This window comes from Scyliorhinus canicula, chromosome 11, assembly GCF_902713615.1.
Source record: "Scyliorhinus canicula chromosome 11, sScyCan1.1, whole genome shotgun sequence".
Classification (NCBI taxonomy): Eukaryota; Metazoa; Chordata; class Chondrichthyes; order Carcharhiniformes; family Scyliorhinidae; genus Scyliorhinus; species Scyliorhinus canicula.
In genome coordinates this window covers 128599510-128613593 of record NC_052156.1, presented here as the reverse complement: position 1 = coordinate 128613593, position 14084 = coordinate 128599510, and the positions used below count along the sequence as shown (strand labels likewise).

General features: G+C 44.0%; 1 protein-coding gene across 2 annotated transcripts in view; it reads left to right on the top strand.

Moving 5' to 3' along the window:
• cerk (ceramide kinase) overlaps positions 1 to 10668 on the top strand; it is a 74468-nt gene extending 63800 nt beyond the window's left edge. For both annotated transcript variants that reach the window (XM_038811401.1, XM_038811402.1), the window contains exon 13: positions 9368 to 10668. In XM_038811401.1, the coding sequence (XP_038667329.1) occupies positions 9368 to 9455 (88 nt within the window). In that variant the 3' untranslated portion in view covers positions 9456 to 10668. The remainder of the gene's footprint in view (positions 1 to 9367) is intronic.
• The last annotated feature ends 3416 nt before the right edge of the window (positions 10669 to 14084 follow it).

The following is a 14084-nucleotide window of genomic DNA, read 5'->3' as shown; positions in this document are numbered from 1 at the left end:
TTGCGATCTGAACTTAAAAGCATCTGGGATAAAGGCACGCATCATTTCTTATACGAATGCTGACTAACACAGGCAGGAAACCCATTTGTCCCCAAATTTTTAATTTCCAAGGTAAATCATTGATAAATTCACAAGCTGTTTGCATTCACCTACTATTGAACGTATATTTTCTGGGGAGGCACAGTGGTTAGCACTGCAGCCTCACAGCTCGGGTTCAATTCCGGTCTCGGGTGACTTGTGTGGAGTTTGCACTTTCTCGCCGTACCTGCATGGGTTTCCCCCAGGTGCCCCGGTTTCCTCCCATATTCCAAAGATGTGCAAGTTCGATGGATTGGCCTCGCTAAATTGCCCCTTAGTGTCCAACGGTTAGGTGGGGTTGCGGGTATGGGGTGGAAGTGTGAGCTTAAGTAGGGTACTCTTTCAGGGGCCAGTGTAGACTAGATAGGCCAAATGGCCTCCTTATGCACTCTAAATTCTGACATACTTTCATTGGGGACGCTCTATTTATCTACATCCTCTTATTTAAACCTTGAAAAATGTAAGCAAAGATTGGAAAGAGAGGAGTGCGATGAACAATAAAGGGTTACTAAAGGAAGTTAAAAGGCTTAAATCATGCACAAAGTAAGAATATTATGCTTCAGTTAAACAGGACAATGGTGAGACCACATCGCGAATACTGTCGGCAGTCTTGGTCTCCTTATTTAAGGAAGGATGTAAATGCTTCGGAGGCAATTCAGAGGAGGTGTACTAGATTGATACCTGGTGAGCAAATTGCCTTATGAGGATAGGATTGGAAAGGCTGGGTTTGTTTCTATGTGTTTGGAAGAGTGGGGGTGACTTGATTGAAGTATATGAGATTCTGAATGGTGCTGACAAAGTAGACATGGAAATTATGTTTCCTCTTGTGGGTGAGTCCAGGATTAGAGGGCAATGTTTCAAAATTAAGGGTCGCCCTTATTAGGACAGAGATGAGAAGTTTTTTTCTCTGAGGATTGTGTGCCTTTGTAACGCTCTGCCTCAGAAGGCAGTGGAGAAGGTGAGGTCATTGAATATTTTTGAGATTGAGGTAGGTAAGGGATGGGGGGGGGGAGGGGTGTGTGTGGGGGCTGGGGGACACAGGGTCTCTCTCTATGTGGACAGTTTACTGCTTTATATCACACCCGTTGGGGGGGATGGCTGGAATTATGGGGACACTGGAAGAATTTGGGTGGTTCTCGGGCTACAAGTTAAACATGGGAAAGAGTGCGGTGTTTGTAATTCAGGCACGGGGGCAGGAATGGAGACTGAGGGAGTTACCTTTTAAGGTGGTGGGGAGGAGCTTTAGGTATCTGGGGATCCAGGTGGCTCAGGATTGGGGACAGCTCCACAAGTAAAATCTGGGTAAAGTGGTCGATTTGATGAAAAGGGATTTCCGCTGGTGGGACATGCTCCCGCTGACACTGGGGGGGAAGAGTGCAGACGGTGAAGATGACAGTCCTCCCGAGACTGCTGATTTTGTTTTTTTCAATGTCTCCCGATTTTTGTCCCGAAGGCCTTTTTTTTAGGAAAATGAATGTGGCGATCTTGGGTTTTGTGTGGGCTGGTAAAACCCCGAGGGTGAAGGCGGCACTCCTGGAACGGGGCTGCGGGGAGATGGGGCTTGGCCCTCTCGAGTTTTATTAATTATTACTGGCCGGCCAACATATCGATGGTCAGGAAGTTGGTAGTGGGGGAGGGGTCTGTTTGGGAGTGAGTAGAAGCGACATTATGTAAGGGTACGAGTTTAGAGGCTTTATTGTCGGAACCCTGCTGTTCTCGCCGGTTCAGTGATAATGGCAGCCCTGAGGGTCTGGGGAAAATGGAGGCAACACATGAGATTGGAGGGGGTGTCAGTGTGGGCACTGATCTGTGACAATCACCGTTTTGTTCCAGGGGGACTGGATGGGGGCCTCAGGAGGTGGCAGCGGGCAGGGATTGAGAGATTTGGGGATCTCTTCGTTCAGGAGGGTTTCCCGAGCCTGGCGGCATTAGAGGAGGAGTTCAAGTTGCCGGGTAGGAACGGGTTTAAGTACCTAGAGTACGTGACTTTGTCCGGAGGCAGGTTCCAAGCTTTCCTCACCTTCCCCTAGGATAATGTCAAAATGGGGGGTGGGGAGGGGAAGGTCTCAGAGATATGTAAGGCGTTGATGGAGTGGGAAGGAGTCCCTATCGGGGAGGTGAAGAGGAAGTGGGGAGGAGCTGGGAGGAGAGTTGCAAATCGAATTATGGGAAGAGGCTCTGAAGAGAGTTAATTCATCCTTGTCTTGTGCCAGACTTGGCCTGATCCAGTTCAAGGTGATTCATAGGGCCCACATGATGGTAGCCCGGATGAGCAAGTTTATTGAGGAAGTGGAAGATAGGTGCGGATGCTGTTGGGGAAGCCCGACGAACCATGTACACATGTTCTAGGCGTATCCGAAGTTGAGGGGATTCTTTCAGGGATTTGTGGACTCTTTGTCAGAGGTCCTGGAAGGGAGGGTAACTCCGTGTCAAGAATTGGCAATATTTGGAAGATCCGGAGGCCGGGGTGGGAGGAGGGAGGCTGATGTTCTGGCCTTATCCTCCCTTGTGGCCCGGAGATGGATTTTGCTGGGATGGAGAGACTCGGAACCTTCAAAGTCAGGAGCATGGGTCAGTGACATGGTGGGGTTTCTTAGGCTGGAAAAGAGTAAGTTCGCCTTGAGAGGATCGATCCAAGGGTTCGCCCAGAGGTGGCAGCTGTTCATCGACTTTTTCAATGAAAATTGAACGTCAGCAGTAAGGGGGGTGGAGGGAAAAGGGGGAGGGGAGGAAAATGGGAGGCATGGTAGTGTAAGACAAGGACAGGGAACTTAGTACACGGGTAATTAGGAAATGGGGCGGGGGTAGTAGGGGACAATGTTTTTAGTTTTTTTTTTGTGTGTATCGGCCCACGCAGTTGTTTAAGAAATGTGAAAGTGTTAAACTGTAAACGGTGAAAATTACAAATGCTTCAATAAAATATTTTCTTCAAGTGTTCCATTATAGACACATGGTCCACTTGGCTCACCTCATTTCCCAAAACCAGATCTAGCAATGCCACCTCCTAAGTTGGACCAAGAGCATACTAGTCAAGGAAGTTGTCCTGAGCCTGTTTCTGGAATTCCTCCCCCTCCTTTGCATTTACTCTTAATATTACCCCAATTAATATTTGGGAAACTAAAGACCTCTAATATTGCTACTCAATGGTTCTTGCACATTTGTGATTTCCCTGGAGAATGTCTCATCTATTCCTCTTTCCCACTATTCGGAGGCAATAGAATATTCAAAGTAGTATGATCATACCTTTCCTGGTTCACAACTCTAACCAAATGGATTCTGTGTTTTCCTTTTCTAGGGCAATCCACTCTTTCTAACACCAGAATGTCTTCACTAATCAATATTGTCACCCCACCTGAGTTTATTTCCTTTCACATCATTTATGAACACTTTGTATCCCTGAACGTAGATTGGAACAAATTACTGGTGGCAAGATCTACAGAAGAGCAATGGGGGGTTTTAAAGAGGAAATGGGGAGGGTACAGGCCCAACATGTTCCCTCTAAGGTAATAGGATGGAGTAACAAGCCCAGAGAACCATGGATGACCAGAGATATTCAGGATACAATGAGAAGGAAGAGAGGGGTTTTTAATATGTACAATGGGAGAAAATCAACAGAGGCGTCAGTGGAGGACAAAGTGCACGATGGAGCTTAAGAAAGCAATTAGGAGAGCAAAGAGGGGATGTGAGAAATCCCTCGGTGGTAAAAGTAGGGGAAAACCCAAGATATTCTAAGTGTATCAATGGGAAGAGGATAACTAAGGAAAAAGTAGGGCCCATTAAGGACCAAGGGGGGAAATCTGTGGGTGGAGCCAAAGGACATGGCTAGGGTGTTAAATGAATATTTCACATCTGTCTTCACCCAAGAGAATGATGAGGATATTGAACAAGTTGTCATAGGGAGAGACGAGGTATTGGAGGTTTTAGCGGGTTTAAAAGTGGACATTTCTCCAGGTCTGGATGAATTGTGTCCTAGGTTGCTGTGGGAGGCGAGGGAGGAAATTGCAAAGGCTTAATATAAATTTTGAATTCTTATCTGGTCACGGGAGAGGTGCCAGACGACTGGAGAACCACAAATACGGTCCCACTATTTAAGAAAGGTTGTAGGGATAATCCAGAGAACGACAGGCCATCCGGGATGTCGAGACAATATCAGAGCAAGCTAGAGTCACAGACTAGCGTTACAGACTCTCGTTGGTTGTGGCAAGGCCTAAACAATATAACGTGCTACAAAGCGAACCCGAGCAGTATCTCTGGCAGCAGCGCACACCTCCACGATGAACTCAATGCATTCTATGCTCGGTTCAAGCAGGAAACCATCAATTCGCTGTCAACTGCCCCAGCAGTCCCAGACACATCCAAACCCACTGTCACAACTTGCGACGCAGATCACTCTTTCTGAAAGTAAACCCTCAGAAGGTGATGGCCGGACAGAGTCCCTGGTCGTGCACTCAGAACCTCCATGGACCAGCTGGCAGCTGTATTTGCAGACATCTTCAACCTCTCCCTACTCTGTTCCGAATTCCCCACCTGCTTCAAGAAGACCACCATCATACCGGTGCCAAAGAAGAACCAGGCAACATACCTCAACGACTACCGTCCGGTGCCCCTGACATCGATCGTAATGAAGTGCATCAAGAGGTTAGTTATGAGGCACATCAACTCCATATTCCCAGGATGCCTAGATCCAATGCAGTTCGCATACCAACGCAACCGGTCCACAGCAGACTCCATCTCCCTGACCCTACACTCATCCCTCGAGCATTTAGATAACAAGGACTCTCGCATCAGACTCCTATTTATTGACTACAGCTCCACCTTCAACACCATAATCCAACCCAAACTCATATCAAAGTTCCAAAACCTAGGACTTGGCTCCTCGCTCTGCAACTGGATCCTCGACTTTTTGTCCATAAACCACAATCAGTGAGAATAAACAACAACACCTCTTCCACGATAGTCCCCAATATCGGGGCCCCGCAAGGCTGCATACTTAGCCCTCTACTATACTCCTTAAACACACGACTGCGCGGCTCAATTTGACTCCAACTCCATCTGTAAGTTTGCTGACGACAGGGCCGTAGTGGGTCAGATCTTGAACGACGACGAGTCAGGAGGGAGATAGAGAACCTAGTGGAGTGGTGTAACAACAGCAATCTATCCCTGAATACCTGCAAAACTAAAGAGATGGTCATTGACTTCAGGAAGCAAAGTAGTGTACACACCCATGTCTGCATCAACGGGGCCGGTGTGGAGATGGTTAGCAGTTTCAAATTCCTAGGTGTGCACTGAAAGACAAAAATCTATCCTGGTCCACCTACTTCTACGCTACCACCAAGAAAGCACAACAGTGCCTATTCTTCCTCGGGAAAGTAAGGAAATTCAGCATGTCTACATTGAGTCTTACCAACTTTTACAGGTGCACCATAGAAAGCCTATCTGGCTGCATCATAGCCTGGTATGACAACTGCTTGGCCCAAGACTGCAAGAATCTTCAGAGGGTCGTGAACACCCTCCAGTCCACCGCACCAACCCGCCTCCCATCCGTTGATTCTATCTATACCTCCCACTGCCTTGGGAAAGCGAGCAGCATAATCAACGATCCCTCACAACCGCCTTACTCACTCTTCCAATTTCTTCCATCGGGCAGGAGATACAAAAATCTGAGAACACGCACGAACAGATTCAAAAACAGCTTCTTCCCTGCTGTTACCCAGACTCCTAAACAACCCTCTTATGGACTGATCTGATTAATACTGCACTTCTGTCTGCTTCCCCCGATACCAGTGTCTATGTATTTGCATTGTGTACCTTGTGTTGCCCTATTACGTATTTTCTTTTCTTTTCATGTACAAAACGATCTGTTTGGGCTGCATGCAAAAAAAAATCTGTAGTTTGGTACATGTGATAATAAACAATGCCAATGTGTACCACAATTTCTGGATTACTATCTAGCTGTTACTTTTTGAGATAATAAAAACAGAAAATGCCAGAAATACTGAGCAGGTCAGTGTGCATGTGTGGGTGGGGGAACAGTGTTAATGTTTCCGGTCGCTGACCTTTCATCAGGATGGAAAAGTTATAAATATAATCAGTTTTAAGCAAGTATGGCAAGAATGGCTGGTAAAAGAATGAAAGGGAGTGTCTGATGGAGTAAAAGGTGGAAGAAATTAAAGAACAAAAGAATTTGTGGTGTAGGGCCAAATTGAATGGTAATGGGACAAGTGAAGTATTGTGTAGAGAAGATGTTGAATGGCAGAATGATGAACAGCTGCCTTATGGAAGCAAAAGCGAGGAGATAAACGGGAGGGGAGGGGATTGGTAGTGCGAGGTGCAGCTATTTTTGCTCTGAAATTATTGAGTCTGGAAGGTTGCATCTGGGAAGACCGATCAAAAGTGCTGGCGTGGAAGGTTGGTGCATTGGAGACCGAGATACTGGGAGAATGTGATGGAATCCTTACAGGAAGCAGGATCGTCACAGTTGCTGTGGGATTCGTTGAGTTTATAATAAATATTTGTTGTTGATCCATCCCCAGAAATGGAGACTGAGAAGTCCGGGAAGGGAAGAGACTAGGATGAGCTATGTGAAAGTGAGAGAATGGTGGAAATTGGAAGCAAACTTGATGCCATATTCTTGTTCGGGGTGCGAGCAGGGAACTGCACCAACACAATTATCAATGAAAAAGAGCCAGGAATGTTCCACATATCCCACAAAAGGCAAGCATAGCTAGGACTCGTGCAGGTACTCGTATCAGCTTTTATTTGGAGGAACTGAGAAAAGTTAAAGGAAAAGTTGTTCAACCAGTTCAGGCAGTCAGAGGGTAATAGTGGATGGAAACTGGTTGGATTTCTGTTCCAGATAGAAGCAGGGAATCCTCAGACTGCCCTAGTGGGAGGAGGTGTAGAGAGTTTGAATGTCCATGTTGAAAAGCCAGTCAGGCCAGCAAATTGGAAACTGTTAGTGATGGAGGGCTTTGGAAGAGTCGCAGATGTAGTTAGGAAGAGACTGATGTGGGGAGGAGAAGTCGATTTGAGCTAGGAAAAAATCAGTTTGATGGGCATGACTAGGCTAAAACAAAAGGTCTACCAGGTAGCTGTCCTGTTTGTAGATTTTTTGGAGGGTGGTTGAGGGTCTATATTACAAAGAATACAAGTTACTACGGTAACCGTCGGTACCGGAGTCCTATTTTACAGTGTTGTTTTAAATTTGGAGGTTTGTTAGTCCTATATACGTAGGTTGCAATGTTTCATGTGGAATTTGTACAGTATACTGTAGGTTTTCTCATGATAAGAGTGAAAACTATATTTGGACAAAAATATATGTAGAAAATAATATTGCCCATAACATTGAGTTCCCCAACAACGCATTGACCGTGTACCCCAATGATGTGCTGGGAATTTCTCTAGAAAGTTCCCACGTAAGGGTTTATCCGGCAATTGCCCAGAAGTGCTAAGTTCCCCTGGACAATTGGGCTGGATGGACTGTGAACCGTCCGACAGAAGTGATTTAAATCCTGAAGTGGTTCTGCCACTTTTACCCTGATAGTTATCCAAAAGAGTTAGAAGGATAAAAATCAGTTCTAGCTCCAGAGTAACTAAATACCCAGACCAAGCCTTTCACAGACACAACCCCAGCTCACGCTCCTGGTTTCTCCCCTCACCCCTTCCAGTGTCCCTCCAATTGTCTGAACCACATAGCTTTGAAACTTATTTTCTTCCTTTAAATTGGCCTTGCGCAGGGTATTGCCACTCTGAGGAAGGTCTGGCCGATTGTTCCCTTTGCTAAAAGATGTTCAGTTAATATTGAAGTTGTCCTAAATCAAATATACACAATCAACCTTTCCACATACTCCAGTTGTCTTAATCAATATAAATCATCTTTGGAAATGCAATGTTCAAATCTGTTCAAGCAGAAAACATTTTCAAATTGGCATTCTTTCAATAGAATGCGTCTTAATTTAATTAGACCCCATTTATATTCTGACATTTGATCTCTCAGCATCACCATTATTGATCTTTGGAAATGAGAAGCTAATGCACTTTGAGGATTATAATTGATTTGTGTGTTTGCTTTCACAATGAATTGCTGAACAGTAAATGAGATCACATCAAAGGCTGTATTATTAGTCGCGTTATAACAACCATGTTATAGCAACAGTTAAGTCAACACTGAAAAATAAAATCATAGAAGGGAGTCTTCAGTGCAATGTTGTATCTATCTGCCTCTACTGCTTTGATCAGTGTTTTCCCTCAAATAATTTGTTGACATTGTCCCTCTTCACATTTGCAACTTTGTATACAGTTCTCAGGAGACCACCCTTTTTTGGACCAGTATCACAGTTTTGGGACATAGATCTTGAGCCAATCGAGCACGTTTGCTAATGCATTTAAACCAACATTGGTTTCAACATTTCTTTCAATAAATCTTCACTCTTATTCAGTAATATATAGAAGGCTAATATAACCTGTCACAATGGGCCATAATTTTCAAGCTCCCCAACGTCTGATTGTGGGGGGTACCCCAAAGGTGTGCTGGGGTACCCGTCTCAGAACTTCACAGGTAAGGGTTTGCACAGCAATTGCTCAGAAATGCAAACATCTGGGTAATTGTCCTGCGCTGAGAACCATCTGAAAAACACAATTTTAACGAGCAAACTTTGGATGGTTCTAGTAGTTACTCAGAAAAAGTTAGAAGAATTAAAATATCTTCTACCTTCTGAGTAACCCCCTCTCCTCTCCCCAATGGGACAATCCCAAGCCTTGCCTTCCCTCAGGACATTCCCCAAATAACCACCCCCATGGGATTATCCTCCACCCGCTCACACCTCCACAGCAAAGTCCAACTCCCCTGCTCCACACAAATACTATGCACGTACATCAGACACTTACCTTCTCCCTGGGCTCTAGGCTCTAAAGGACCAAGTTTCAGTGGGACCTTTTAACTTGGCAAGTTTTCAGCAGCTAGTGTCATAGAAAAGGGGGTGGGCGGGCGTGTCCTCCTTCACTTCAAAGCTGGATTCGGCTCTGGGCCCCTTGGATGCAATGTGCTGTCTAGATCTCGCCAGGCCTGAATCAGAAGGTTGGGCAAGACAGGATCTGAAGAAAGATCACCAAAGTAATTGGTCACGGAATGGCAATCCAAAGCTGATTGCCATTCCAAGGAAGTTGCAGCCCAACATCTACACGTGGACTTCTTCCCACTTTTGTTTTCCTGTTCCCTAAATATTTGTGCTGAAAAATAAATATTTTAACATTAAATTATTAACTAATTTTATTTGATTTCTCTTTGTAGGGTTCACTGCCAGCTGTTGAGGCTTTTTGTCAGAGGAATCGAAGAACTTACTGTGCAGAAAGATGTTGCAAATTCATATGTCGTTTAAGCAGTTTCCAAGCTATCTCAGGACTCCTTAAACCATTTGCGTCATATGTTTAAAGTGGTGAATTTAAGTTTTGAAATTTACTGTAATCTTGTGATTCTAAATTAATTTATATTACTCGTTGTAGCCAGTAATAATTATTACACAAAGTGTAAGCATTACTAGCAACCAAAAAAACAAACAAATTTGAAGTGTAGTTTTCAAATTGTCAATTTTTAATCCAAGGCTTGCATTTCAAGGGGAGAGTTTAAGTTGCAGTGTTTCAGGTTAAAAATGGTAGATTAACAACACCATTGCTCTGTGGCAAGGAACTGTGTTTTGAAAATTAGCAGAATAATTTTTTTAAATGCATAACTAGAAAATGGAACAGAGTTTAAAAGCAAGCCACTTTAACCATATGCCTCATTTTAAACTGGAGTATGTGTCAGTACTGATTTACTGACTGCTATTAAAACTTAGACTGCAGATTTCGTAATTTGTTTTTCTGACAGGATCCAAATTGCTTTTGGAACTGCATTCTTTGAACTGAACGAGATTTTTTTTTTTCATTTACTGCACCTTGCAACTTATCAATGCAATCTGATTGTACTTTCTAAGCAATTATACAAAGAGGCTATAGTTTGAGAACAATTCTTTATTTTAGTAACTATTAATAGAGAAAATATATATAATACTGAATTGTTAAGTATTTGAGTTTGTACATAACAAATAGAAATATATATTTATTGTTGTAGTACATGAAGCTAACCTTTGCTTAGCTTAGTATATGTTCACTATGTGAATCGTATGTAGGTAGTAGTGTTAATGCACTAATAGATTATATCTTATAGTTTAACTGAACTACAGAAGGCAGCACTCACCATTTTTCTTCGGTATTTTGCTTTCCTCTTGTAAGAATGTTCAGTCCTCTGTATAGCTGCAAAGTGGAGTTGGTTCCTGCAGTGCAGATCTTTATTCCTTGAGCCAAGTATTAATATTTTGTTTTATGTTATTTGATTTATGTTTATTTCAACGATATTTGTCTAGATTGCTTTGGCATGCCTGTGAATATGTAATTCATTGTATTTTCTTTGGCATCCTTTTAAATTGTACAGAGCTAATGTAAATAACTGGATTGGATGTCATCCATACTGTCTTTGTAAAGTGTGATTTGTTTTCCATGCTTGTCCCACATAGCATTCCCTGATTTGTTGATATAAACAGTTCAAAAAATGTTTCACGTTGAAGCTATTTCTCCAGTAATTCGTTCAGCATTTCTGATAATCTGCTTAGCTTCTAAACCAAATACCTGTGGTAAAATTGTAACTTGTGTTGGGGGGGGGGGGGGGGGTGGTTCTTTAAAATAGTTTGTTAGTGAGAAATTGGTGAGGCAAAATACCTTGGATGAAAAATACTAAAGTGAAACCAGTGGTCTGATTTTATTTGCGATACTCTTTGTTCTCACCTTCTTCTTTCACATGTCTCCCCCACCTCCATACACTTAGCCACATCATTCATCTAAATGCCAAATTTGGAACCTTGCTGAATGCAACTTAGCTGCTGCATTTCCCTACATAATATTTAACAATTAATTAGTTAATGAAATGCTTTGGAACATTATGCTATGTGTTTCACTTTCTCAGATGAAAAATCAGGAAAATCAAGTTGATTGCTACTATCTCCCTGCCTGACCTTAATTTTCCCCTTCTGTTGGGATTGCAGCAATCTTCCTCTCGCATCAGCCTGCAAATGCGAGTAAGAAACAGGACCTAGATTCAAACCATTTGCCCCAAGTTTGTTTTTGCTGTCACACCCTGGGACCACCGGGAAGAACTTATTTGATAGCCTTTGGGATATGAATGGGCCTTGAGGTTGCTAGCTGGAAGGGGAATGCATAGTTTCTGCCTTTACTTAGGACCTTGGTCTTGGCTAAAGTATTGGCATCAATTTGAATTCTAATCTTTAGGTGTATTGTCTTTTTTTTTAAGCGTTCCTCACCTCCTCTGGTACAGTTGCAGAAACCCTACTGCACTGCTGACAGAATTCTCTGCGCTTGCAGTGCAGAATCTATGTTTGCAAGAAGAGGTGCCACCCAGTATACATGAGAAAAGACTGGCTGAGCATCACAGATGAAGTCCCACTCCCACCCTTCTCGAGCAGGAAGTGGAACTATCGGAACATATTCTCAGTAAAAAAAGTTAAACTTTGGTTTAGCACACATTGGTATTTCAATTGTTTTACCATATTTACTATACTTGGATTACATCTTCCTAAATAAATAGGTATCCAAATGGTCAAGAAATTAATAGATCAGGTTTTCCCATTAGAGATTGTGGAAACTACAGATTAAAAAATTCATCGTATCAGAACCCCATTTAATTAATACTTCAGCAATTGAATTCAAACAAAATGTTGCAAAAACCTTGAGCAAATGATGATGTGCATTATTTAATCTTGCAAAATATTTGCTACTAAATTATTTTAAAACCGATTTCATGTGTATTTTCTCATTCATTAAACACTTGTTTTTTTTCAAGAGTGAGCATATTTATTGTTGAAAGTGTGTTCCATTTGTCTCACAGACAAAGAACTGTACTATTTCCTGTTAGTTTATTGGAGCAGCTTTTCATCTGAATAGTGAAATCAAATAAATATCTTAAAAACAAGTTTGATGAAGCAATTCCTTTAAGTCACTTGAGATTTTTGTATTTTGCTCATTAAAACAGATTTCTAACATTTCTCAGTTAGCTTTCAGATTATTGGATTGGATTTCTTTATTGTCACGTGCACCGTGGTACAGTGAAAAGTATTTTTCTGCGAGCATCTCAAACAAAACATTTAGTACATGAAAATAAAATAAAGACGAGTTCCGGTGGCGGCTATGAAAGAGTAAGTCGCATATTTGGTGGCTCAGGTCGGACTTTTGGACTTTTTCCCCCGATTTTCTACTGGACTTGAATTGTAAAACTGATAGAGGCAATTGTGTACTGAATTCCCAAATCGGTGCATGGAGAGAAGGATTAAAAGTGCTCGTAAAAGCAGAAACAGAAAGACAGAGCAGGCTTGGGCTGAAGCTGCAGCAGGAGACAGCATTGCGGAGGACCGGACCTCTGGTTTGTCGACCCAGTGGTCAACGGAGCAGCTGATGCAAGTTATTCAGGAAGGCTTTTCTAAGCAGAGATGGGACTACTTGGACCCGATAAGAGTCAATTGAGCGGCTGGCGCTTAGATTGGACGCCCAAGATCGGGCGATCCAGAAGGTAGAGAAGGCACTGGCTGAGCAGGAGGAACATCAAACTGCGGTGGAGTTGGAGGTGGGGACGCTGAGAGACCAGCAGAAGAAGCTCCTGGAGAAGATGTAGGACCTAGAGAATAGGTCCCGCCGGCAGAATCGGGCTCCCAGAGGGGTCCAAAGGAGCGGACGCTGGGGCATACATCGCAGACATGTTTGAGAAGCTGCTGGGGGATGGGGCATTCTCCTGGCCTTTGGAGGTGGACAGGGCTCACAGAGCACTCGCGAGGAAGCCGCAAATGGGAGACCCCCCCCCCCCCCCCCCCCGGAGGGCAATGGTGGAGAGATTCCACAGGTACTTGGATAAGGAGCACATTCTACAGTGGGCCAAGCAGACACGGAACTGTAAGTGGAACAATAGTATCCTGCGGGTCTACCAAGACCCGAGTGTGGAGGTGGCTAGGAGAGGAGCAGGCTTCAACTAGATTAGGTTGATCCTTTTTAAGAAAAAGGTAAGTTCGGGACTGTTGTATCCGGCCCGTGTCTGGGTAACGCACAAGGAACAGCACTTTTATTTAGAGTCACCTGAGGACGCGTTGGACTTCGCGAAAAGGAAAGGACTGGTGGTGGATTGAGAACTTTCGAACTTTGCTGCAACGTTCATGTTTTGGTTTTTTTTTTGTTTCGTTTTTCTGTTCTTTTTTTAAAAAAAGTTTCTCACTTTTCGTTTTGTGGAAGCTGTAATGCCTTTTGCATTGATTTAGTTCCAGCGGCAGAGCTGAGTGAGTTAGGGTTTTCATTTGCACTGTTGGGGGATGGAGGTGTGCTTGTTTAGATCTTGGTGTTTTTCTGTCGGGCAATCGTGTGGGGATTGTTTGATGTTGGAATATGTTTGTATGAACGGGGGGTGGGGGGGGGAACAATAGGTGGGAGACTATCCGGCGCCAGGGATGGGGGCCACCAAGCTAGCTGGGCAGGCGAGCTCACGGAAGCGCAGTGGGGGAGGGGTGCATATGTTCAGTTTATTAAAGGGGTTGGGTTACAGAGTGTTGTTACTGGGGGGGGGGGGGGGGGGGGGTTAAATGTTCTGATGACGAGGGAGGGACTTGGGCTGAGGGACAGAGAAGATATAGGGTGCAGAGGCTGCCTGGGGGTGGGCCGGTGGAGGTGCGGAGCATGGGCTGGAGGCAGGCCCAAAAAAGTGGATGGCTGATTGGCGAAGGGGGGGGGGGGGGGGGTGCAGGCAGGCAATGAGCCCCCCAACTAGGATGATCACGTGGAATGTTCAAGGGTTAAATGGGCCGGTCAAGAGGGCACATGTGTTCGCGCATCTTAGGGGACTGAAGGCGGACGTGGTAATGTTGCAGGAGACGCACCTTGGAGTAACAGACCAGATTAGATTGAGGAAAGGCTGGGTCAGT